This window comes from Lepidochelys kempii, chromosome 21 (assembly GCF_965140285.1).
Source record: "Lepidochelys kempii isolate rLepKem1 chromosome 21, rLepKem1.hap1, whole genome shotgun sequence".
Taxonomy (NCBI): Eukaryota; Metazoa; Chordata; order Testudines; family Cheloniidae; genus Lepidochelys; species Lepidochelys kempii.
In genome coordinates, this window is record NC_136400.1 from 2,244,641 (window position 1) to 2,270,503 (window position 25,863).

Below are 25,863 nucleotides of genomic sequence, written 5' to 3' on the forward strand. Positions count from 1 at the left end.
ACTAAACCCTCTCATCCACTTGGGTGCCTTCCACCAGCAACGCAGCCTCTGCCCTTCTACCCTGGGAGCTGCCCTTGCTAGGGACAGAGATGGGAGTCCTAGAACTGCTCACTTGGGAGAGATGCCTGAATCTGACCACATGCTTCTTTTTCACTCCTGCACAGTGAGACAAGGGGCTCATTCTCCTGTTCAAGGGGGGATGCCTCTTCTCAGGCCTTCCCAGCTGCCGCATTACCTCGGTCTCTCTTCTCTCTTTAAAGGCAGCAGCAGCATGGAGGCGGTGAGAGGGAACCTACCTTCTGGGGTGGTGCTTAAAAGGACAGATTCTGCTTCTCGTTATACCGGCCTAACCCCCCCCGACTCCAGCGGAGCTACTCTGGATTTACACCTGGGCAACTGGCACCACATTTGGCCCAAAGTATTTTCATGCTTAGAAAACAGAGGGCAAAAACGCACCTTGTCATTTCAGGTGAACACCCCTGGAGGGAACCCACCCACCCACCAGCATGCGCCATTCAGAACTCACCCTTGTCGCAGAGATCTGTTCAGATTTCTGAAAGCAATATTGTCTGTTCAAGCAAGAAGAGGCCGTGCCATTGACCCAGTCGCATTGGCAGAGATATTTACCTCTTACTGGGGTTTCGCAGCCACTGCCTCTGCATTCGCCAGTCTCCGACAGATCTGCTCTTTACAGAAAAGGGCGAACATCAGGGCATCTGAAAGCAGAGAGAGAAACAGCCACTTGAATAATGACATCGTCTATGAGCGCTCCACCTGAGCAAATCAGAAAGGATCACAGCTCCTTGGGAGCAAGCTGACTTGGAATGACCCACAGCTGCAATTATTCAGGCATCGCAATCAAATCCTCTGTGCCACCAGGAGGGCCCAGCATTCCCACCCTGTGGCTCTGAAAATACAGGTTTCCTACTCAGCACGGCAATGGAGCAGGGCCCCTAGGTCACGCGGAGGGAGGAGACAGTATGTGCCTGCGCAGAGCACTCATCGTCCATTTGTAGGAGGCCATGCACACACCCACTCACACCCTGTACACCCACATCCTCTCTCACACCCACATCTCTCTGGTTCTGACCAGAAATCCCACGCTGCACCTGAGAAACCTTTCCCGAGGAAAGCTTCATTGAACCTGATACGTTTACGCAAAAAGTTTTGCTTTCAACAAATTGACATTTTTCCAACCAAAAAAAAGTGTCATTGAAAAATTCCTGACCAGCTGTTCTCATGACATAATACACTGAACAAATTTCAGCCAAAGACCAAACCAGCCACCCAATCGAGAAACCAATCCTTTAAATGATTCAAGGAGATGCTTAAAAATCCCTTAAATACTCCAGTGGTCCTAATTCTGAGCTTATTTGTCCCAGTTTTAAACTCCGTTGATTTCAGCGGCGCTATTCTTGATTTCACTGGTGTCACTGTTATCAGAACCAGACCCAATATACACCCACGCTACGCACGTAGCGCAGACACGCTGAACAGATTCAGAGTATAAGTAAAATGAGAGAGTAAACTAACAGTGAGATATTTTCACAGCATCTGCCTTCACTGGACAGGGGCTGACCCCCACATTATCATTATGGGAGCACTGTGGATCAGAGCCACGCTGCACGAGACACTGTACATACACCGATTGGTAGACAGCTGCTGCTTTGAAGAGTTTGCATTCTAGGTAGAAAAGAGAGACAAATGCTTGCAGAAGGGGCCATCATTCTCCCTGTTTTACATATGGGGAAACTGAGGCACAATGCAATGACATGACTTGCCCAAGGTTACATAAGCAGACTGTGGAAGAGCTGGGAACCGACCTCTGACCTGCTGAGTCCCACTCCAGCATCTCAACCACAGGACCGACTTTCCTTAGGAACAGCTGCAGCATTTGGTTTGTAAGACTGCCACAAATAATACATGATCCATACATACAGACTTACATTGGTTCCCCCAACGGTAAGACATAGCACTTACTTACCACCTGCCCTGATTACACAGTGAAACGAGGGACACAGGAAAACCGCACTGTGCTGGCAGAGACAAAACTTTTATGGGCAGGTCTCCTGGGAATCTCAGCAGTGGCCTGGCAAAACGAGGCACCTGCAGAGGGCAGACACTGCACCTGGACATCGCTACCCAGAGCCACAGGCTGCCCAACCACAGCCAGAACTCCGTCATAGGACCACGCGGGTTCGGAAGAGACCTCCGGAGCCAGCTCTCCGCTCAGCAGCTGCGCGCTCCAGCCCTGCCTCTCCTCAGCCCGCTGGGGACACCCTGTTGTGCTCCTCCGGCACCCAGCCCAGGCGAGCTGTGCCTGCCCTAGGGCAACGACTTGATAGGAGATAAATGCAGCTGCTTTGCTCCGAACTGTGTGTCAAAAACAGAGGGACCAAGCAAGGGCCACAGCCCGCTGGGGGACCCCTGGCCACCTCCCAGGCAGGTGGGGGTTTCCCTGAGCATGACTCGGCTCCTCCATCAGTCAGCATGCCCTGGAGCAGCCCTGGCCCCCTCTAGCGAATCTGGGGCTGGTGACAGACTGACGCCTCTGGAGAGCCAGTCCTCTAGCGGGCCGAAGAACAGCTACCTCTCAGGTGGCAGCAGGGCCGCCTTCCCCCGTACCCGGCTCCCTGCCCTGGAGAAACCAGCTCGACAGGGAAGTGGGGAGCTCAGTCTCAGCCCTGGCACCTCTGCTGAGGCCTCCAATGGGGGTAATTAGGGCTCACAGGGAGGAGAGGGGGTGGCTGTGTGATGCTGACACCTGTCGCTAGGGACTATTGTAATCATTTCTATGTTGGGAGAAGCACCAACGGAGGTCAGGGCCCGGCTCTATGCAGAAATCTAGGGAGAGGCATCCCTTGCCCCACGGGTCCTGACAAGACAGACAAGGGATCCAGGGACTGGCCCACGGTCACAGGTGGATCCTGTGAGCAGCAGGAACTGAGCGCACAGCTCCTGCGTGCCACTCCAGAGGGCCCCCCAGGTAACTCGGGGCTGATTTTTCAAACAATTTCAAGGTTGTAGAATCTGGATTTTGGGGGGTCTTTTTAATGTTTGTGCAGGAAAAAATATCACAGCATGCAGCCAGGGACTGATCCAGCCCTCAGCCCTGTGGTACCTGAGCACCCTCCCGGGAGTAGCTGAGAGCCGGCAATAACAACCCCTAAGGCCTACTGAAAGGCCCAGGTCACTGACAGCAGCCCTCACACACAGATGACCAGAACCCGAGTCCCCTGCTCCTAGCTCAGGGCCCTAGTTAGGGGGACGCCCTGTCTCCCAGCCCCTAGCTCCACAGCAATGGTGCTACAGCCCGCCCCAATGTGCAGCACATGAAGGGGAAGTGTGCAAACATCGATGCACCCACTGCATGGAGCCTTCCGCACGCTGCAGGCTGTGCCCACAGAGCAGGACAGGATGCACTGGCAGGTGCAGAGCAGTCATGTCACCTCCGTTCCTTGCGTGAAATTAAAAAAATAAATCAACATTTTACTTTCTGCAGCTTTAAATAGATCTCTCTTAATATTTATGGCCGTGGGGTGGGGATGGCTCAGAGCGCCGGAGCGAGGAGAAAGCAGCAATCAAGGTAACAGCCTCGATAGCAGAAAGTCCATTCTGCATCTGAAAGGTAAAATGACAACTTCATGGCCCTGTTTATTGCCTGCTGGGACCTGACAGGGTCCAGGGCAAATAACCACGTCCCCTGTAAAGCTTCGGTGCCAAGCCAGGATTTATTACAGACAAGCTGGAGTCAGTAAATACTATCTGTGCTGATGCAGATGCTCATGAGCAGCTCTGGCTGACCTGACGCAGGGCCAGGCAGCAACCTGCCTCCATCAGAAGAGGCTGACGTGTCCCAGGGCAGCCAAAAACCAGCCCCGTCAGAACAGGCTGATGTGTCCCAGGGCCAGCAGGGAGCTGTGTGCACCGAGTGAGAGGCAGTCCCTGCCCCAAGAAGCTTACATCTAAATAGACAAGACAGGCACAGATGGGAAAAGACTTGCACAAAGTCACCAGCAGAGCTGGGAAGAAAACTCAGGTCTCCTAAGCTCCAGTCCCGTGTCCTAAACGCGAGACCAGCTACTATCTCTCTCCTGACAGCTAGGCAGGAGCCAGCTGCATAGAAGGAGAACAGTGCCAGCTGTAGGGGCACAAGGCTGGAGGCTTTTAAAGCCAGACTGAGCAATTCATTGGAAAGCAGCAATACTCTGTAAGGAACATGCTTTTACCAGATGAATTAAATGGCCCTAAAAGACCTTTCCCACTCGCATTTCTACGATTGACAATCACTAAGCTGGGCCCAGTCTCTCCTTATCCAGACAGGACCTGCCCTTCTACACCCAGCTCTCCGCTGCTTGCCCCATGTGCCAGCCACGTTTGCTCTGGCAGGACCCCGTGACAGGACAGCGGGGCTTTGTTAAAACCCCACCACCCCATCGCAGGGAAGCTGGAATAATGCCTGCCTGTGACAGAGTCACTCTCGTTCCATCAACCCCAGCCAGAGATGGCTCATCCCTTTGTCCCAGTACAATACGCCTGAAGGGGAAGTCAGAGGCCTTCGGAATAGACTGGATTGCACCCTGTGCCAGGCATCTGCAGAAAATGTGCGGGGGGGAGCACTGAGATGGAGGAGGGGAGAGACCATCCTAGGAATCCACCGATAGGTCCCCTCTTCCCCAGCCTCGATGTTAAATTGCACACCTGGCCAGTTCACACATCCAGGTATTGTTCAGGAGCAAAGTCTCAATATTTCCAGCAGAGGCACATGGTTGCCAGCTGGTGGGATTTACCCACCGCTTGCCCTCCTGTCTCCAAACACGTGTGCCCCTGGTTCGCGGGGCATCGCCGCCTCAGGGGGGAAGTTCTTATGGAGCCCCTGCGCTCGGCACTGAAAATACAGGAGCAGGAGACTGCCGGGGAGCTGAGCCTCTCTCCAGGAAAGAACATCCACCTCCTCACTTTAACAGTGCTGTCTGCAGGCCATACGCAGGGACCAACCACCACTGACCCATGGCATGCAATCCTAATCAGCTTGAAATTAATGTCGGTTGCTAAGGAATGTCTGCTCCTTCCCCACTTTACAGAGAAGCATGGTCACAAGACCAAGTGGCTGTAATCCCACACAGATGCACGAAGCAAATCACCACGATGAGCCAGCGGACAGGCAAGGAAATCTGTTGCTGCTGCAGCTCCTGGCTGCTGAGGACCCTGGGAAATGACACCGACTCCAGAGGAAGGAATTTACGAGCCATGCTTGGCAGACCAGGCCGACTCTACTCTGGGCTGCTGGCTGCCTGCCCGTGTGGAATCCTGCCTGGCAGTGCCTTGTCAAGCCCCTTCCTGTCTTTGCTGCCATTTCATTACCTCACACATTTGTACTGGCCCTCAGCACCGCACCTCTGTGATTGCAAAGGGGAATCGCACGGCCTAGGGACTGGAGCAGGGGCTAGGGGTCAGGATTCCTGGGCACTATCCCTGGCTCTGCCACTGAGTTGGACAAGTCACCTAAGTGCTCTGTGCCTCAGTTTCCCCAGCTGTAAGATGAGGTGGTAGTTTGTGAGGCTCAGCTGGCTAGTGCCAATAGAGTTTTTTCCCTACTGGAGCACCAAATGCTGGCATGATGTCCCATGAGCATGAAGCAGCGTGGCACCATCCCCGTATGGCATGGCGGGTCTGCCTGGCAGTGTAAGTGATCCTGTGAACGCTAACCCCTCCAGGAGTGCAGTGACAGGGAGGGAGCGTGCTGCCCTGGCACCATCGCCCCATTGCTTTGGGAAGTCGATCTAAAGAGTAACCCTTCTTCCTCCCCTCCTCCCCAGATTCCAAGTCCCGGGATATTTCTTCCCTTCTATCATGGGTCCCCCTCCCCACCCTCCGCTCGGAGATCGTTCGCTGACACCGTAGGACCTCAGCCAGCTGCAACACACTGGCACTGCCAAGCAAGGGCCATGCTCCCAGGGTCCAAACAGCAGGGTACACTGTGCCCATGGGCAGGCTGCAGGGTACAGAATGGCAGGTGGCCCCTCCAGCACCATGCGGGGAACGTGCCAGGGATGGATCCAAGCCGGCAGAGCAGTGGGCAGCTGTCCTTGTTCAGGCAGCTCTGTGCCTGGCCTGGCTGCTCCATTCTCCCCCGTTTTATTCCCCCCCGTCTCCGGTTGCAGATGCGATTCCTAGCAGCAGCTGGTTCTCTGATGCCACATGCCCATCCCACCAGGCTGGCTGGCACTGGCTGGGTTTTTCGTAACCCAGGACATAGCTGTCCTGGAGCTGAGCACGCATCGCACATGACGCACATCCTCACAGCGCTCCCTGAACAGCAATGAGGGAAGGTGTTGGCTGGCGCCATGCAGCAGGGGCAGCATCTTGGAGCCAGTGCTCAATCTGCTGTCACTGTCAACACCTGCCTCCCTCCTTTTCACTGGAGTGCCCTTGGAAGCGGCACTGGGAGTCAATATGCCTGAGTTCTGTGACCAGCTCTGCCACTGAGTCTCTTAAGTGCTCCGTGCCTCTGTTTCCCTGTTGTAAAATGAAGGGGGGGGCTGCTGAGGCTCAGATGGTTAGTGTCTACAGACTGCCTGGCCTGCCAAATGCCCACGTCCCCGCACACAGCAACAAGTATTGCCACTCTCACCTCAACCTAATGCAGGCGCGCTCGCTGGCGTTTCACGGGGCAGATGGTGGGCGCTGAGGTAGAATAACTGAGCAGGCCGAGCTCGCTTTATGGCCATCTGAACCGGGGAACTGTGCCAAGGACCAGGTGCTGTGGCTTCAGAGATTAATGAGGCTGGTGATCAATTGTCTCCTCTCCCTGCCCCTCTCAGTGCCACCCCATGGGCTCTCCCTTTAGGTCTGACCTGGCCCCCCAGGCTGTACTATCTGAGCACCTCACAATCTTTAAGGCATTTATCCTCCTGGGAGGCAGGGCAGGGCTGCTATCCCCACTGGGCAGAGAGCAGCCAAGTCACTGCCCCAAGGTCACACGGGGGAGGGGGCTACGGCTGAAGCGGGAACTGAACCCATGACCCTTCAGGCCCCTATGCAACAAACCTGCCTCCCTGCTCTGAGCCACTCTGCTGGCGGACAGCCCAGCACAGCCATCCCACGCCACCTGAGCACCCCGGACCAGGCTCCACGGAGGCAGAAGTTACCCAGTGTCCATTTTCTTGCCCCAGAATAAAACGGGCCAGGGGGTTAGCTGCGAAGTGTGGCTAGCAGAGCTAGAACTGCCTTGGAACGGGACTGTCCCTGCATGGTGTGGCGTCACACACAGGAGAAAGAAAGTAAAACCCAGCCCGTCCTGTGGCCCCACAGCTGGCTACTGGGCTGCAGTTCTGCCCTTGCCTGGCTCTCCAGGCACAAACAGAGCCGCTCGCCTTTCCCTTTATTTCCGGCAATCTCCACTCCTCCACCCCCCTTGTTCTGGCTCAACTTCAACAGGACCCTGCGGGGCACTTTGGAGGACAGCATCTGGCCCCTAGCTTGTAAGCCCCATAGCAAGGGGCCTTGCCTTCTTCACTGTCTGTATAGCACCCTGCCCTGCGACGGCACGTACCGAGACAACAAAAGCGAATACATTAATTACAGGAGCCAGCAGTGAGGAGAGGGAAACTGAGGCAGGGCATTCAAGGGACACACCCAAGGTCACACAGCGAGTCAGCATTAGCAGTCAGGAGTTCTCACTGCCACTCGCCTGCTCTAACCAGCTTCGCAGGAAGCGGCACGTCACACACAGCTGAGAAAGAGACAATGCCACCTCCCGCCATCCCCGTCTCTGCATGCGTTATCCTTCTGGACTGCCTGCGGGGAGAAATGACCGTTTGCACGTCTCTCGCCGGCTGGCGCCGACAATACAAACATGAGCTCATCGGACGGATTACCATAGCACACAACACTGAACTGCTCAGAAGGGCTGGGCATTGCACACTGACAGCAGCTGCTTCCACTCAGCGTCACAGCCAGCTTCTCTCCCCCACCAAGAGGGGATGATTTTATTTACTTCTCGCCGGTGAAAGATGGTCCGACTGCAAGACAGAACCCGTCAAACATTTATGGTGCTAATTCAGCAAGGGCTGCCCGTGCACTCTCTACTCATATGAGGGAAAATCCTGGGGAACGTCTCAGGCCTGACACAAACATTCCCGGAGCTCCTCTCTCTCGCGCTTTTCTATGTCATGGTGAAAGAAAAGAAATGGTCTCCAAACCCAAATGTGACAAAACGCTGCCACTCAGTCCCTTGGGGATCCTTCCTATTGGGAAAGGGAGAGCAACTTCCTACCCAGGGTGCAGTTAATCTATCCATGTGTAATGGGGCTCCAGCCCTGCGAGTGAAACACCCTTTGGAGGGCCAGGATGGAAGCTCGGTTGCTGCAATGTGCAGATCCCAATGGGTATTATTAAGGGTATTACCGGAGCTCTTCGAGGCCCCAGCTGAGACTGGGGACTCCTTGCGTGGGACGCTGCCCGAAACGACAGTCCGTGCCCTGGTGAGTTTACAGTCTAATCACACCAGACATACAAAGGGAGGGAAGACAGGAAGGAATATTAGCCCCATTTTACAAGTGGGAAACTGAGGCATCAAAACAAGGGGGCAGGTTTTCACAGGAGCTCAGCACAGCGGGTGCCAACCAGGAAAATCTGGCCGTGTCACAAGGGGGGCTCTTTGGACAATCTGACCTCGTGCAACTTGCCCAGGGTCACACAGGGAACGTGGGGCAGAGCTGGGACCTGATCACAGATCTCCTGAATCCCAGCCCAGTGCCCTAAATGCAGACTCATCCCTCCTTTCTGGAATCCTAGTGAGGATGAAACCTACAGCTAGGGGGCCAGACCCAGGGCTGGCCCCACATACAGTCATGCTGTGAAAAAATTGTCTCCGCAGGAAGAGGATATTCCTCTGTTGAGTGAAAATCCATCAATACCTAGAAACCGCACAGCAAACGCAAGGTGAACGCAGAGCAGGTCCAGAATTCACATAGCGCATTTCCAGCGGGCCTCGGGTAACGGGCAGAGATGAAGCAGAGCAGTGTACCTGTGCGACACTGATCACAGGACTGCAGCCCTTTCCCTCGGCTACCCACGCAGCCCAGCCTCGCTGCCTACCCAGCCCCATGCCACACTGCTGCCCACCATTCTTGGAGTGAAATACTCCATTGTCTTGGTCAGGTCTCCGGTCACTTGTGCTCCTGAGAACAGCACCAGAAGGGGCCCATTAGATTACCTACTCCGAGGCCCTGCATTATAATCTCTCTCTGCCAAGGGCCTTCTCCAGGAGGGGCTTTTCTAGCCAGGATGCGGAAGTGCCAATCACCAAACACCTCCCTGTGGATACAAAGCAGGAGGCAGCAGCAGAGGGCTGGAGGTATCAGAGGGAGCAGACACAACCCCCACCCCGATCATTAGCAAGTTTGTACTGACTGTCCCGAGCACAGAACCCAGCCATGTGGCTGTTCATTTCGGAGACTCCCAGTTCCGAGATCACGGTCTCCCTCCTCTGCCTCGTGCACCCGAGGAGAAGACACCTGCAGAGCTCCTGAATTTAGCAGGTTTCTAAACGGATTTGGCATTTCTACTGCCAATAGGAATATTCACTGTTATGCTAAATAGGACAAAACCGTAGCTGGAATGGGCCTCATATTGCATTGTTATCCATTAGAGTTCAATCAACTTCAGAGGTAGCTGGGACCAGCCACCATTGGAGACAGGATAACGGGCTAGAGGGGCCTCTGCTCTGTTGCAGGAAAACACATCATGCGTCTCTACATCTCGTTAGAGTACACCCGCCCCGCCCACGAAGGTGGAACATACTGGAGCTAGGGTGAGCTAGCTAGCATGGGTAAGCGATAGCTGTGTAGACGGGTGGCACAGCCTCCAGCACGGGTTAGTTCCCGGAGTATGTACCCAGGGGCTGAGCGGCCGTGCACTCATGCGGCTAGCCCAGGCAGCCACATATTCACGGCTATTGTTCCCCATGCTAGCCCAATCAAAGCTAGTATGGGCGTGCCTGACCACGAAAATGGAAATGTTTTGTCAGAATCAGTATTTTCCCAGAGAAAATTTGGATTTTGACAAACCCATGTTTTCAGATGAGAAATTTTTTCAGGCAAAATATTTCACCCAGCTCTAATGATAACCCTTGGGGACAGTGAGCCCTGCCATTTACACCCCATAACAATGAAGTATAGCCCAGTGGATAGTGCACTGGACTGGGAGTCAGGAGACCTGTTTACTTCCAGCTCCACCACTGCCTTGGGGGTTATCTTGGGCAAATCTCTTCCCCTCTCACCTTTAGACTGTGAGTTCTCTGAGCCAGGGGCTGCCTCTTACCAGGTATACTTATGGCACCTAGCACAAAGGGGCTCATTTGCAGTGGGGGCCTTCAGGGGCGACCATAATACAATTAATAACATAATTTACATCGCAAGACAGGCCAGGACTGAACCCCTTCTTGTCCAAAAGCACAGAAACTTGAGTGCCTGTCTGAGTCTCTGCCCTTCCCAAGAGCCCTGCGCAGTTCCCCTGGTTATTACGCTTCCTGCAACACACAGCGATTCATATGCAGCACCCTCTGTTCAATAAATGATTCAGCCGGAGCTCAAAGCTGCTCTCAGTAATGTGAGGCAGGGACTGTAATGTACACCTCAAAACACTCCCCACCATCACTGGTGAGCCAGCCACTGATTATTTCATTACAGCGCTGTGCACACAGGCAGAGTAAATATTTATGAGTGAGGCCGAAGCTGCCAGAGGAAAGGGTGAAATGAAAGACGTCTGGACGTCGTGCACAGGGAATAATTCATGGGGTGGAAAGTGAACTCAACTGGGCCGGAGAAACAACAGGGTTAAATGATAAATAAGCAGTGGGAATTTCACAGGCATTTGCACATGGGGAGGCTCCAGTGGGACTGGGCAGCAGGGGTCAGGGATGCAACAAGCTGTGTGGTCTATAAACTCAGGCTGAGTACAAATTATAGATCTGGAGGCCTAAAGGACAGTTATGATCACCTCTTCTGTTAGCACCTCCTGGCTCCCAAGTAGGAAAGATGAGCCAGCCCAGGACAGCGGGGTGTAACCCAAGACAAACTGGGACAGCAAGGCATGACACAGGATAGCTTCTCTTGGCAGAACTCAGGACATGGGGTTGTTAGCGAGGAGGGTCGTTAACCACACGAGCCATTTCCCAAGGGATGCAGCAGGTTTCAGTTTTTAAATCAAGACCAGATTCTCTGTCTAGCTCAGACACGCTCTACCTCACTCAGAAGCTACTGGACGCCCCAAAGAGATTATTGTGCAGAATCATCTGGTGCAGGTTAGGAAGGAGGTCAGATCAGATAACCAGAATGGTTATCTTCTGGCCTTAAGTCTACAAGACTAAGCCAGCCTGGAATGGCCCAGGGTGACATGGGAGAATGGCACTGCACAGGACGGGACAGCACAGAATGGCAGGGCATGGCCCAGGTGGAATGGAACGGCACGGGACAGCATGGCATGGCATCGCTAGTGTGCAACAAATCCCTGGGGGAGGAGGTTAGACCTGTCACTCCTGTTACAATAACAGACTCAACCCCCGCCTTCTTTAAGCTTCCTTTGAAGAGCGGAGCGCTCTCCAGGCGCTTGTACTAATGGGATTACCCTGCTTCCTGTATCTATGCCTGGCAGTCACCCCGGCTAATGAGTGGCACGTGGACCACAGATGAGAATTTAGGAGACAGGCCTTCTGAGCACTGAGCACTGTGAGCTGGTGGAGGGGGCTGGGGGGGGCAATGGGGAAGGGGCTAGTTTCTTTCCTTTCCTTCTGCTTGACTCACACACCGAGGCTCTGCCCCTCTCGGCACCCGACTGGATGGGATGCCGGTGGGTTAACTTGCCAGGAGAGCAGCATTCCTCTGCTTTCCCAGGTCCAGCACCCCATCCTCCCACACACAGATATCTCAGGGAGCTCTATTCACAGCACACCTCTCACCATTCCCACGTGCACATGGACGGACATTGAATATTAACTAACTGCCCTGGTACAGAGCCTGCAGGGTATCAGCGGGCAGCTACTAGACACACAGCTGTTAACAGGCCCCAATAAGTGCCATCTGTGAGAGGGTGGGAGACACCCGCTAACTCAAAAGAGAGGAGCCGCTGCAACAGTCTCCCTCCCAGCCTTGGCCAGGGTCCTCAGCCTGCCACTGGCCACGGGGAACTGGACTGAGGACATGCCCTTCAGGGTCGGTGATGGAACCACAGGAAATGTAGAACCATTTCCTCTATCAAGAGTGAAATTACAGCCAGGGGCAGGGAGTGTTGCACAGACCATGGGAAGCAAAGCCAGCTCTGGTTCCCGTCTGGTAGGGTGCACCAGGCTGGGCTGCCGCTATCCTGCTCAGGGTCTCTGGGCTGTCCTGAGCTGCTCTCTCTGAAGACGGCACCTGCCCAGTGCAGCGGGGGAGGATCCCAGCAGTGCTGTGTGCCTGGATCCACACCAGCCTGCAGCCTGGAAACCGCTTGGTTCTCCCAGCAAGCAGCAGCTTCTCCGCTCCTGCAATGCACCTGGCTGGAGCCTTCCCTCTGGACTGCTTCCAAGAGGCAAGTGCCAACAGGTCAGGCATCAGAGAGGAGAGAAACATGCTGGCTGCTGGAAACGAGAGCCGCAGCCACCAACACAGAACGAAGCAAGGGGACACAGGCCCCCAGAGACCTGGGCCTGACGCAGTGGGTGATCCCAGAGATGGCTCCAGTGTCCCCACCTGAAACAGGGGCTAACAGCACGCCCCTGCCCCTGCGTGGGGCTGAGGCACCGTCAGCATTCGCAGAGCCCTTCGCCCCGGCTCAGCGGCCGAGTGGGTGGGAGCTGCGACCACGTCAGACCGCGGGCACGTGGCAGCCCGAGGACGCAGGGATGATGGTGCTCGGTGCAGCTTGCCAGAGGAGCTGACATTCCCTTAGACATCTCTTAGCCCTGCTCCACACTGGGGCGGGGGGTCGACAGGAATAACGTAGCTGCAGTCGACGTCCTTAGCCCCACTCACCGCCGGGAGTCGACGGCTGCCGCACCCCCGGCGACTGCCTGCACCGCTCCACGGGAGTCCACGGGAGAGCGCTCGGCGGTCGATTATCGCATCTAGACTAGACGCAATAAATCGACCCCCGCTGGCTCGATCGCCGCAGGTCATGTAGACGCCCTTAGTTAAACTGCTCCTACCCAGAGTGACCTCACCAGGATGCGTTTCAGGGGCATCTCTCGTTCTCAGGAGGAAGCTGCACACACAGATAACTGTCCGTGTCCCTCTCTTCTCCTTACCCGACAGGACAGGGAGAGAGGCTCACACCCCTCTGTAGACTCCAAGTGATCACCGCTCCAGGTTACCTGGCTTGGAAGACTGCCTTGCTTTCGTGGCTTGCTACTCCGGGGCGTCAGAAAATCTACGGGAGCCAGTTTGTTCCCTTCGTCACCAAGATGCGTCCCACGGCAGGCAGAACAGCCACCCACAGCAACCTGCCAACCACCCCCACTTTGCCCACACAATTCAGCAAAGCACTCAAAGCCCATGCTTCACTTTCAGTATGTGAATAGCCCTGAGCATCCCATCTGACTCCCTGGCAAGCTCAGGTTCAAACCCAACTGGCTCTAACCTTGCCTTGTATCGGTCTGTGGCAGAGAAATTAAGCTGTGTGCAGTTTATTTCACGGGGAGTCATTTGGCCAGTTCCTTAAGAACAGAAGTTCTGTGTGATCGGGGAGAAGCCAAAGATCCGGCATACCCTCTGTATCAGAATGAGGGCTTGCCCCTGCGTTCTCGCCAAAAGCCCCCACCCTCCCCTTACTCCAGTCCTGCCATTAACTATAGAACTACTGACATCCTCCACCCCAGAAATGGCTGCATTTCAGTGATGGGAGAACTGAATCCTGTGTATCCGGTGCGAAAACTCTTTACTGAGTGAAAGCTGCTGTGGCCGTAGTGGTTACTGCATGGATACAGAGCACCGGTGAGCAGTGCTTGTTACACCCCATTCCCGCCCCCCTACACGGATCTTCCTTGCTATTGCTGATTCTGGGGGACACTGAATCTTCTCCCTCCTCCACAAGGCTCTGTGGGGTTCCTTTGGTTTTATCCCCTACACACTGCCTTAATCAAGGTTTGGATCGGTGAAGCCTTGGGCCACCAAACTCTTTCCTACACAAAACGGGCATCCCAGCCTTGCAGATCACCAGAATGGCTTGAGATCCTGCTGTGGACTATCTCTGCTAAACTGGCAGCGCTCTTAACACGTATCCTAGCAGAAGGTGCTGGACTAGCAGTCAGGGAACCTGGGTTCTCTTTCAACTCTGCCACTGACCGGCTGTGCTATCTTTGGCCAGTCACCTCCCCACTCTGGGCCCTGGTTTCCCCTCTCTCCCGGTGTCTATTTAGAGTGTAAGCTCCCCGGGGAGTCTCTCTCTCTCTCTCTCGGGGCATGTACAGAACCTAGCACAACACAGCCTCCCTGAGCCAGTGGGATCCCTGCACTCGGGGCAGGGACTGCATCCTGGGCTGCCAGCGGCTGGTGGGAGGTCCCGCGGGCAGGGAGGAAGAGGGTTTTTTCCCCTAATAACGCCCCCTGAGCCTGTCCTGCGGTAGGCATAGGGACACAGCCGCGCTGGGAGGAATGCTGGAAAGGAGCAGTAGTGAAATGCCCCAGCGTCAAGGCAACAGTTCAGAGGCAATGCACATTTCTGCTCTGTCCCAGGCTGGATCGAATTACCCACAAGAGGGAGAGGAAAGCTCATCCCAGGGAAGCTGCCTCTGCTCCACGTACCCCATTGTGAGGGCTCAGGCTGTCTTCGTGTGGCATCCTGGAGTCAAGCTCCCACCTTGACCAGGAGAGGAGCGGCTCCAAAACCTTCGCCAATCAAAGGCAGCTCTGCCTACCCCGCAGTCTCTGCCAGAGCCCCTGCTCCAAGGGGTAACCACACAGCCCGAGAGGGACAATCTTCACACAGTCTCTGCTCTAGAGGGCCCCTCCCAGGTGTCACAGCTCCTCTCTCCATAAAAGCTGGCATGGGCCAGGCCTCCCTGCTTCAGCTTCTGGCCAAGAGGGTCAGGAAGAATCGCCCTCCCCTCCACACACCACCACGGTCTCTGCATTCTGGGGGTTCCTGTACCTCCCTTTGCAGCAGCGGGTGCTATGACATCAGAGTCTGCGCTCGGGTCAGACCCAGGGTCTGCCTGTCTGGCTGTTCCTGTTATTGGGTATTTCTATTTCAGTATCTCCTAAGGTCCCTGTTGGGGAGCAGAGGACCCTGGACTGGCTGCTGTAGAAGCAAGCAGCACAGCACCTAGGTGCGGATCTCCATTCTCCCCGGGGTGGTTTGCATTTCCCCTGCTTACCGCCGTGTTTGCCAGCTGCATTAGATCCCAGCCAAAGCTGCACAGTTCGATAATGAGCCTGGCTCCGAGATGCACCCCCAGTGCTCTCCTGTCTCTCCCACACTTGTGCCTGCCTCCCGTTCGACCTTCGCTCACTTCTCTATCCTTTGCCTGGCTTGTGATCTCTGAGTGCAAGTCATCTTCCTCCCAGCGGCTCTTCACATCCTCAGCTTGCAGACGCCCCACACTCCAGCCCTGCCACTGCTGCTTGGCTGAGCAACGTGGCGGAGATTCAGTGTGTGGAGCCAGCCCTCAGGATGGCCTCAGGCCTGCTCAGCACAGGGATCCGATTATCCCCACAGGAGCACTGGGCAGGTGCCTGGTCTGTGTCTCCGAGATCGGCTGGAAAAGGTTTGTGAAATCTGTAGGGGGGTTGTCTCTCTCTGGCTGGATTTTTGTACAGCTCCCCACCACCACCCACTTTATCTCCCTCCCTCAGGCCTAACCTGACTATTTGCATGCTAGAAAAATACTCATACAAATAGGATTTTACAGCTGGCACAGCGGGAAAGTGACCAGAGGAAAGAACAGAAGCAGAAGGGGTGGAGAAAGGTGTAACTCATGGGGAAATATATCAGCACAGAGATGATCTGGAAAAGCACCGAGGAGATGGCGCATCACAACGCGGGAGATAGGCCACAGGGCAAGAGAGGCCCAGCAAGGCAGGATCACCCGTAACAAGCTGCCCTTTGCTCTGTTTTTTTCGAGTGAATCTGCAGAATACGCCAGGTGCTGGGCACCTTCTCCACCCATTCTGCAAGTGCCCTTCTAACCTGATATATAGCACCTCCTTCTATCTGAGCCCTACCACCTTGCTCCGCCAATGCTCCTTGAACCCGACCCACAGCCCCCCGCTACTCCTGGGATCTCCCTACCCCACACACAGTTCTGCCAATGCCCCTCAGTCTCAGCCTACAGTGCCCCCCACATTATCCCAGTTCTGTGCTCCCCACCCAGCTTTGCAAAGGCACCTGTGTCCTGGGCAGAGCCCCTCCAGAGCTGTGCTGACGCCCCCCGTCAGGATGGACATAGTCCCATGCCCATGGCCACACCCAGCATTGCTGATGCAGCCCAGCAAGGAGGCTGGGTAGACCCTGTGATATACTATACCTTGGGGGAGGGTCTTGTAACCCCCATATTCCTCATCTGTCTAAAACTGTGACATTGCATAAAAAGCATGCCTTGTGAGGCATCAGGGGAAAGGTTATCAGCTAAAAGTCACTGTTCTATCTAAATATGTATATCTTTACTGCATACGAAGTTATGAGAATTGTGTTGTATGTTTGGCACTGAAACATGCTGTAAGTTGGGGAACCAGCCAGATATTCGCTCCCCAGAGACAACAGCAAGGAAAGTAACCAACGCCTGGGCGGTGTCAAACAACCCCTTAACAGCCATTGTCCAGCAAGGGAGCTACAATGCCTGAGGCCACACCAGTGCAATTGCTGAACCTTGCCTGGGGACTCAGCAATGCCCCCAGATATGCCTGGACTTGTGTTCTCCAAGCACATGGGACTGAGGGTATAAAACAGAACACAGGGGCCCCGTGCCTGGCCTTTCTCCTGCCCCCACCTATGCTGCAAGCAAGAAGGACACTCAGAAGACTGAAGACTCCAACAGAAGAGACGGGCCCAGGTTTAAGGACAAACCTGTATATTAAGGACTGCAATATCCATTAGGGTGAGAAAAACTGCTTAATCTAGGTGTTGCCCAGTCTAATAGGGTTGAGAGTTTAGACTGCGTGCTTAGACTTTCTTTTGGTAACTAACTCTGACTTTTTGCCTATCACTTATAATCTTTTGTAGTCAATAAGTGTGTTTAACAGTTTATCTTTACCAGTGGGTTTGCTGGAAGCGTTTGGTCAGGGTGCTTGCTCAAGTTTACAAAGGCTGATGTATGTCCACTTTCCACTGATGAAGTGGTGAACCAATTAATAAATTTCCACTGCTCATCTTGAGCAGTGCAAGACGGTATATTCCTGAGGTACAAGGCTGGGAGCTGGGGGGGATTTGGCTGGTGCCTTTCCCTGTGTGATTCATGAGTGGCTCTGGGAGCTTCATGCAACCTAGCTGGGTGTGGGGCTCCATGTGTGTTTGTGCTGAGTGATCACAGCTCCTGGAGGGGGTTGCTGCTGGTCACTAGCAAGGCATTGTGAGAGACAGCCCAGGCTGGAGAGTTGAGGGGGCACAGCGGTCCCACAGTCCCAGACTGCACCCCGGGGATCCCGTCCCAGACCCCATCGCTGAGAGGGGACTTCCCAGTTCTGTCGCTGAATCAATTAAATGAATTATTACGCAAGCCAATGCTCTCCGCTTGAAGTGGGCATGAGCTGATGGGATACAACTGGGTGACTCCCTTGTGTAAAGACACATCTAGGCAATTTCAAAAGCTCCAGTCGGTCTGTCACCTAAATCTGTGCTCTGATTTTCACACAATAGCCTGCGTTGTCCTGGCCCCTTCAGAGATGGCACAGCCTAGCGTGGAGATACTGAGACCATTTTAAAAATGTGAACTATTTCCTCGATAAAAAAGGAACCAGCCCTCTCTGCACCACTAGGGCCGATTGTGTACGTCCAGCCAGAGGTGCCCATGCAGCACGCTCGGCCTGCAGCACCACGGCCGGCGCACGAGGGAGCGGGAGCCAGGAGCAGAAATGAAAGGAGGGCGAGGATGCTATGTATTGTGGTCTCACCCTCCCTCCTCCCTGAACTGACGGAGCAGCAGAGGTGAGCAGTGCACCCAGCAGCACACACCGGGCCTGCCTGCCCCGAGACACCCACCCACAGAACGAGAGCAAGAGGCTTCCTCACCCTCTGCATTTCTCAAAGGGAAGAGCCTCGATCTTGCTATCTTCCCCCCCACCCAATGCACCCCCAATACCTCCCAGCCCAGCCGGGGGGGTGGGGAGTGGGAGGGATAGCTCAGTGCGGTTTGAGCATTGGCCTGCTAAACCCAGGGTTGTGAGTTCAATCCTTGAGGGGGCCATTTCGGGATCTGGGGCAAAATTGGGGATTGGTCCGGCTTGGACTAGATGATCTCCTGAGGTCCTTTCCAAGCGTGATATTCTATGATTCACGCACACCCCAGCAGGGCAGGATCCTAATTCTTTGTTACGCATTTCCAATGACTTTTTAGAGAAGCAGTAGGGGCACAGCTGGAGGCCAGGAGCCCAGGCTTCCTCACCCAAAGGCTGGTGGTCAGACCCCCTGGGAAAAGGCCATGCTGCTTGTCACTAGCACGTAGGGGCTCAGGGGCTGGTCACAGGGGCTGTTTGCAGCAAAGCATCCTCTGGCAGGGGAATGGCCCAGGGTCGCAGCCCATGACCGCAGGACAGTGAAATGCGGGGGACAGCGGGACTCCTGCCCACTAATGGGCATTGGGGCTTTCCCCTTTGCTGGGAGGATTTAGCCATTCCAAATAAGGCCAAAACTGCTGTTCAGCGCAGCCACACGGTGAGAATGCAGGCAGGGGAGCCAAGAGGCCTGGCACTGCCACTGACTCACCTTGTGTCCTTGGGCAAGTCACTTCTACTTTCTGTGCCTCAGTTTCTCCCGCCCCATAATTGGGCTAGTAACGCAACTGGGTGTGCATGCCTGGCAGTTTGCTTGCATTCCCAGGGGGTTGGAGAAGAGTAATTATTTTGCATTAGCCTGAGAGTAGAGGCAAACAGCAGCAAACAGCAACCTCCTGGTGCAGCCATTTTGCAGACCCTGCTCCCAAGCGGGTGATGAGGGTGAAGGAGATCAGGGTGCAGGAGAGCCGCTCTGAGCAGAGATCTGATCCTATTGCAAAGCAGCACTAGACAATTTCAGCGTACAACTCCCCTGGAGGGGAATTGCTCTTGCTGAGCAGGAAGAACTATCCTGTGTCCCCTCCTTCCTGTCAAGTCCGCAGGGTTAAACACCTTGTCAGCCGTGCTTACCAACCTGCCCTCAGCTGCCAGAGCAGGCTGGCTCCATCAGATGTCAGGAAGAGTTCAGCATTATGCAGGGAGGTTACAGTGCATTAATCAGCCTTTTCTCAGGGCTGGACTGCTCCCAGCTCTCCCAGCTCACCCACCCTATGTTTAGAGCCACGATTGAAATGCATTCCTTCGTCAGGCCTTCCTCTGAAAATGGGCTGCAGGAGAAGCCCGATCTCCCGGTGCCTGCTGCTACAGGGCGCGGGAGCCTTTCCCATACCATACTATGGCCTCTTTCCCACAGCAAGAAGATGCGCAGGAAACCATAGCTCTGCTGTCCTGAGGGCAGCTAGGATTTGCTGCCCGTGATGGTGAGGGGCCCGTGGGAAGGGGACATGAAGGAACACATCTCAGAAATGTGCAGGGGGAACTGAGGGGCAATAAATGGCTGAGCCCCTGCCATCACCATTCAGGCCAGCAACAGGCTTTGACCCAGTAGCCAGACCACGTTGCCCCTCCCAGGCAGCTGCTGTTATCCATGGTTTGTGGAATAAACCGAGGCACGGAAAGGTTCAGGCCCTGATTTCCACCCACACATGCCACTGACTCCCCAGGGAGAGCAGGTGCTTGGTGTACTGATTCGCGGTGGAGGAGACCTGCCAAAGGCCGTCATGAGAACATCTGTGGTCATGAGGAGACCAGGCCCTGCCGCTGCACAAGTGGATTTGCCTACGTGGGGCGTGCAGGGGAAGAGAGCAGTGAGGCAGACTCCTGGGTGTGCACCAATCTGCAAAGCGCCCGGGGGCCAGCTGCCTACTCCGTGAGGGAGGGAGCGCTCTCTGAACCGCTCTCTGGGGAAGCGCATGCGGCTCTAGCAACGTGGCACATTCACACGTGGAACGCTCACTAGTGCTAGGCAGAGCTGGCCAGTGCTGCTTCCAAGAGCAAGATGGGCCAAAACCATTGCACAGAGCCCGGGAACCTCCTCTGATCCGCATCCCCCATCCATCTGCTGAAGGTCAGTCAATAGCAGCCAGATGTTTTCAGATCCTCCAAGGCAATTTAAATGCCAGTCTCTGTCCTTGTGGAAGTCAGGGAAATGTAGAAAATGAATGAATTACTTTAGCAACACCGTCTGCATATAGAGCAGCATTGCTCACCTTGCTGGCAGGGACGGCGGGATGGGGGGGAAGAACCAGGCTGCAGCAAGCATCCTGCCTGGCAGCTCTGATGCAAGTGTCCTACTCTCCACGTGACCCGAAAATGCTTGACAAACAGGCATTTTCCATCATTAACTGGTGTCACTCGAGCCTCCTTTTCAATCTTCAACAACTCTGGTTCTTTGTGCAGGTGGAAACCGTGTCCTGAAACTCCCCCCAGCTCCACTGACTGATCTCCATGTGACAGAACGTGTCCTGAAACCAAACCCAGCACACCGCTTCCCTGAGCCAGGGGCCTGACGCCCAGGAGAGACGTGTCCCCACCACAAGCAGAGCCTGAGCACTTAATTGCTATGCTGTGAGGGGTCTGCTGCAACACGGAGGGGAGTTCACAGGAGCTGCCAGGACCATCAGACTATCAACTCCAGGCCTGTAACAACATTAGGCTATGGAAAAAGATAACGGAGCAATGCTGAGACAGCAGTGCCTGGTGACTGAGGACAGACAGAGGGTGTATAAGGGGACAGAAAGAGAGAGGGATTTGCTCACCATTTACTTCAGACTCCCCAGTGCCTCACTGCTGGTCTGTCCCATTGGTTTGGCCAATGCACACTGATGAAAGGCAGATATCGGGGAGTCATCTTGTCTTTGCCCCAGGCCTGGTGATTCTCCAGACCTCAGGCTCCTGCATCACACCCAACAGTCATCTCTCATGTCTCTGACCTTCCAGAGCCAGTGCCCCACGCTCTCTAGGGCACTGGTTTTCAACTTTTTTTCATTTGCGGACCTCTATAAAAATTGGAATGGAGGTGCAGACCCCTCTGGAAATCTTAACCATAGTCTGCGGACCCCCAGGGGTTGAGAACCACTGCTCTAGCATCAGCAGGGCCTGGGGCCCCGTCCCTGTGGAAGGAGCTGTGACCCCAATGGAGCAGCACTTGGGGGGCACTGGCAGCTTTCACTGGGAGCTGCCTAAAGCCCTCCTCGTGGCTGCCAGGGGGCTTGGAGGGACAACAGGGGATCCCTTCAGATCTCAGTTGCTTGGAAATCAGAGCAGTAATGCTTCCGGACTCAACCTGGGCTGGAAGACGCACGGTCAGGACGAGCCTCAGCGAGTCTCTTTCAGATCCACGCCAGCATTCAGTCTGTATCCCCACCTCCTTCCACTGGCACCCCAGCTCAGCAGGCAGGGATGGAGCGAAGGGACCACCTGCCCCCTTTCCTCCCCCCAGCAGGAGATGAGCACAATCTGACACGATCCAGATGAGACCAGTGACACCCAGTGAGCAGAAAATGCCTTGGGAGTGGATCTGAATGGGTGTGAACCCTCAGGTACAAGGCAGAGGGGTACTGGGATTAGGGGCAGGGTACATTGCCCCTGCATGCACTGCACAGAGTCGGCTCCAGATGCTACCCATGCGAGCGGGGGAAGAACTGTTTTGTGGTCACAGTACTGGGCTGGGACTCCAAAGACGTGGACCCAATTGCTCCGCCACAGACTCCCTGTGTGACACCTGGCAATTCATTTATCCTGCTGGGCCTCGGGTCCCCATCTAGACCACGGCGATGAATCTGTGCCACACAGGTTCAGCATCCACCCTCGTCACCGGAGCACAGAAGCACAGTCCAGCAGGGCATTAAGTGGTGTCGCTAGCATCCTTCACATGCAATAATACAGCAACCTCCCACTCTCTCTGTGCCTCGTCTATTCAGATTGTGAGCTTCTCCGGGCAGGGAACTTCTGCTACTTGGCCCGGCGCAGCGCCCAGCACCACGGGCTCGGAGCTCAGCTCAGGCCTCCAGGTGCTGCTCCGATACGAACAACAGTGACCAAGCAAGGCGAGACAACGTGGGGTTTCTGGGGGAATCTCTTCCTGGAACGGACTCAAACAGCTGTAGAAATCAAGGCTGGCCAAGTGCCAAGCTCCCCTACCTTCTCAAAGCTGTGCAATCTGCAGTTAGTTAAGGAAGACTGAGCTGTTTAGGATAGCTATGAAAGTATAAATAAATTACAGCTGGCCATGCTATACTGAGCGGGAAAGCTCTTGTGTGGCATTGGAAGAGCTGGGGACTGTACCGCCTTCGTGAACGCCCTCCCTGGTGCTCAGAGACGTGCAGGGGATCTAAAGAACTGCATGCTATAAGAGACAAAGTGGAGCACAATCCATCCTTGTGGAACACGGCACGCACTCCAGCTCCGATCAACCTCGCGGGAGCTGGTCCACATAGTTCCACACAAAAACTGTTCCCATCTGGAAACATGATTTTGCACAGTTCACTGTCTTCCATGGGAAAAGGCTGAATTCAGCACAATCTTCTGATTGTCCCAAGCAGGAGACTCCAACCTAACCAGTTTGACTTGGACACTTTGAAACAAAATGACATTTTTCATTCCAAAATGTGGCTCTGACATAAAGAACACCGTTCTGACACGTCAAATCATTTCCTTTGGTTGACACTGTCGATACAGTTCCAATCTGACATTCCCAGCTGGAAAGTTTTCAGAATTTTCCATTGGCAGGCTGGATTTTCTTGCACTGGTTTTCATTCTGATTTGGAACAGAAAGTAATTTGGAAACATCTGACTCTCCCACGGTGTGAAAATGCCATTTCCCATCCAGCTCTACATCTAGGCACACCCAATGGTCATGGGAATGCACTCACCAAACGCTGATGGGTTTGCTTCCTGAGACAACAAAGCAAACACACAACTGTGCTAGAGAGGAGATCATAGGAGCAGAGATTGCCTCTGCAAACAACTTCCAGTTACAGGCGCCTACTCCCAGGACTAGACCCCGTTCCTCTTTCTGTCCTCCAGAAAGCTCCCCTAGTTCAGCACAAAACCGTGTGCTCCAGAACCAAAGGCACTGACCTGGGAGTCAGGAGCCTTGAGCTTTATTCCAAGGGGCTCAGGCACCCAAATCTCCCGAGAAGCCAATGGGAGCTAAGCACCAATGCCCCCTGGCTCTGAAGTGCTGGGCTGGGACCCAGGAGATCTCAGTTCAATTCCTGGCTCTGCCACAGATTTCCTGAGTGACCTTAGATTTAATCTCCGTGTCTCAGCTCCTCATCTGTAAACTGGGGATAACAACGCTGACAAGCTTTATCAAGTGCTTTGGGATCTGTGGCTGAGAAACACTGCACATTGGGGTTCTGGTCCACCATGTGGCTCCGAGGCACTTGGATCATACAAACAACAAATCCTAACAGCAGCTGAGAGAGCTGGCAAGTATTGCCATGACATCCCTATGTAGAGATCTCAAACCTGGGCCAGGAGGAGCACCCCTTCCCCCATACACCACAGAGAAAGCCCTTTTCACCCCATACCTGGAGCTTTCTTGCTAAGGTAGCCCCCAGCTCCGTCTCTTTAATGGCGTGAGGGGAATTCATGGCGCTGGTCCTGCGGGGCATGGGTGGGTGAGTGACTTCAATCCTCTCTAGGGTGGTGCTGCCTAGAGGGCAGGCAATAAGGGCCAATGCACCTGTGAATAAACACACAGTAACACCGGAGGGCGTGACGCCAGCCACGAGGAAGAGCAAGGAATCCTCTCGACCAGTTCCTCCCTTTGTTGTCTGCGTTAGAGCCTCTCAAAGCCCAGCCAATACCATCTCTCTCTCACACACACACACACACACACAGCGAGTGGGAACACAGACAACGGGAAATGTGCTGCGAGCTGCTCAGCGCCTCTGGTGGGAATATCTCGCTCAAGGCTCTGTCGCAGGGCCAGTTGAAAACGATTCCCCCGCCCTGCCTGGAGGGTTTTACGCACGGCACCCCCCTGCTGTGCGCCGTCAGAGGGAACTGGGGCCCAAGCGCAGGGAAGTTTGCTCCGCTCCGAGAGGGAGGTGGCTGGGACACTTTCATTCACCAGTCAGTTTCCCCACTTGGTGGAGGCGGCTTCCATTGCTTTCCTTGCTGATGGGTTTGGTGTGACAGGCAGTGGTGACAATGGAGAGGGAGAGCAAAGCAGGCATGAGAGGCTGAGCAGAGAGGAGATGGAAACCTGCCACCCCCCAGAGTAGGGTGACCAGACAGCAAATGTGAAAAACTGGGACAGGGGGTGGGGGACAATAGGAGCCTGTATAAGAAAAAGACCCCAAAACTGGGACAGCTGGTCACCCTACCCCAGAGACAGGGGCAGATATCCCAGGGCCTTCTCCAGGACTCACTGGCAATGGCCAGCACCTCAGCCAACAGCCTGTCAGAGTCAAGCCAGCTGCACAGGGAGCTAACAGTGACATCCACTGGGAGGCTCCAGGGTAGGGACTCTCAGCCTTCTCTATACCACAAGCCCATGCCACAAACCTTGGGGACACGAGGGAAGGCCCCATGGGTCATGGCCCCAGACTGAGAGCCTGCGCTTCGGAGCCAGTGAGCATGGGGCTCATTTCCCAATGCCAGAGGCTGAGCGTGCAGGGCCATGGAGCCTGGGTTCCCTTCTCCACACCTCCAGCCAGCCCCTGCAGATATCTCCACTGCTGTCTGCATTCCAAGAGCACCTGGAGACTGCACTAGAAACCGCGAGGTGCGAGGGACCCACACCGAGCCGGTGCCCACCCCAAAGAGCTTGCACAGACCAGACAGAGCAAGGCGGCAGAAAGGAACTAATCTCCACTGACAGGTGGGGAACTGAGGCATAGAGAGGCTAAGTGACTTGCCCAAGGTCACACAGGGAGTCTCTAACAGAGCTCGGAATTGAACCAGCGCCACCTGAGTCTCCCTCAACTGCCATAATCACAAGACCCATCTTGCTCCTGAGCAGCACGGGCAGATGCTGCCCATGCTCTGCCTGCTCAGTGGGCAGAGTCCCCCAGGGTCACCAATGCTGCCTTGTTCACCAGAGCTAAGCCCGCTTTCCAAGGAGTGAAAAGCTGAGCTGGGGAACACCTGCTCCGGTTACCTGCTCACTAGCTTATCAGGCCTGGGGGGGGCGGGGGAGGGTTTGGCATCTTTGGTTTCTGTGTCCCAGTGGCAGACATACCCATCCTATCCCCGCCTGCCCAGGGAAAGACAACAGCCACCATGGGAACCAGCTGGCCAGCGTTCCTGCCCAAGCCCATGCTGACGCAGAGGAAATGCTGCACCATCCCCTGCAAGTGAGGTGGCCAGACATGGATCCCGGACTACAAATGGCAGAATGCATTTCATGACAATGCCAGTGAAGACACCATGGGCTGCTGTCAGGACCGTTGCCAAAAGGCAGGCTGACAGGAATGCTAATGAGCGTGTCAGAGTGTCCAGGGCCTATTCCTCCCTTTTGTCTCTGGGGTCACTTTTCACCAACAATCTGATGCCCCAGAAGAGCTGTTGACAAACTGGGCAAGACTACATGATCAAGCTTAAAGAGATGCTGCATTTGGTGCCTCCTCTTCAGCTCTGGCTAATAACTGCCATGCTCTCCAAA

General features: G+C 54.8%; 1 protein-coding gene across 2 annotated transcripts in view; it reads right to left on the bottom strand.

The window, feature by feature from the left end:
• The window catches only part of TAFA3 (TAFA chemokine like family member 3), a 71,487-nt gene that overhangs the window by 38,771 nt on the left and 6,853 nt on the right, over window positions 1-25,863 (bottom strand). The window contains exon 2 of one of the 2 annotated variants that reach the window (XM_073320073.2): window positions 628-716. In XM_073320073.2, the coding sequence (XP_073176174.1) occupies window positions 628-662 (35 nt within the window). In that variant the 5' untranslated portion in view covers window positions 663-716. The other variant, XM_073320074.1, reaches the window with a different exon arrangement.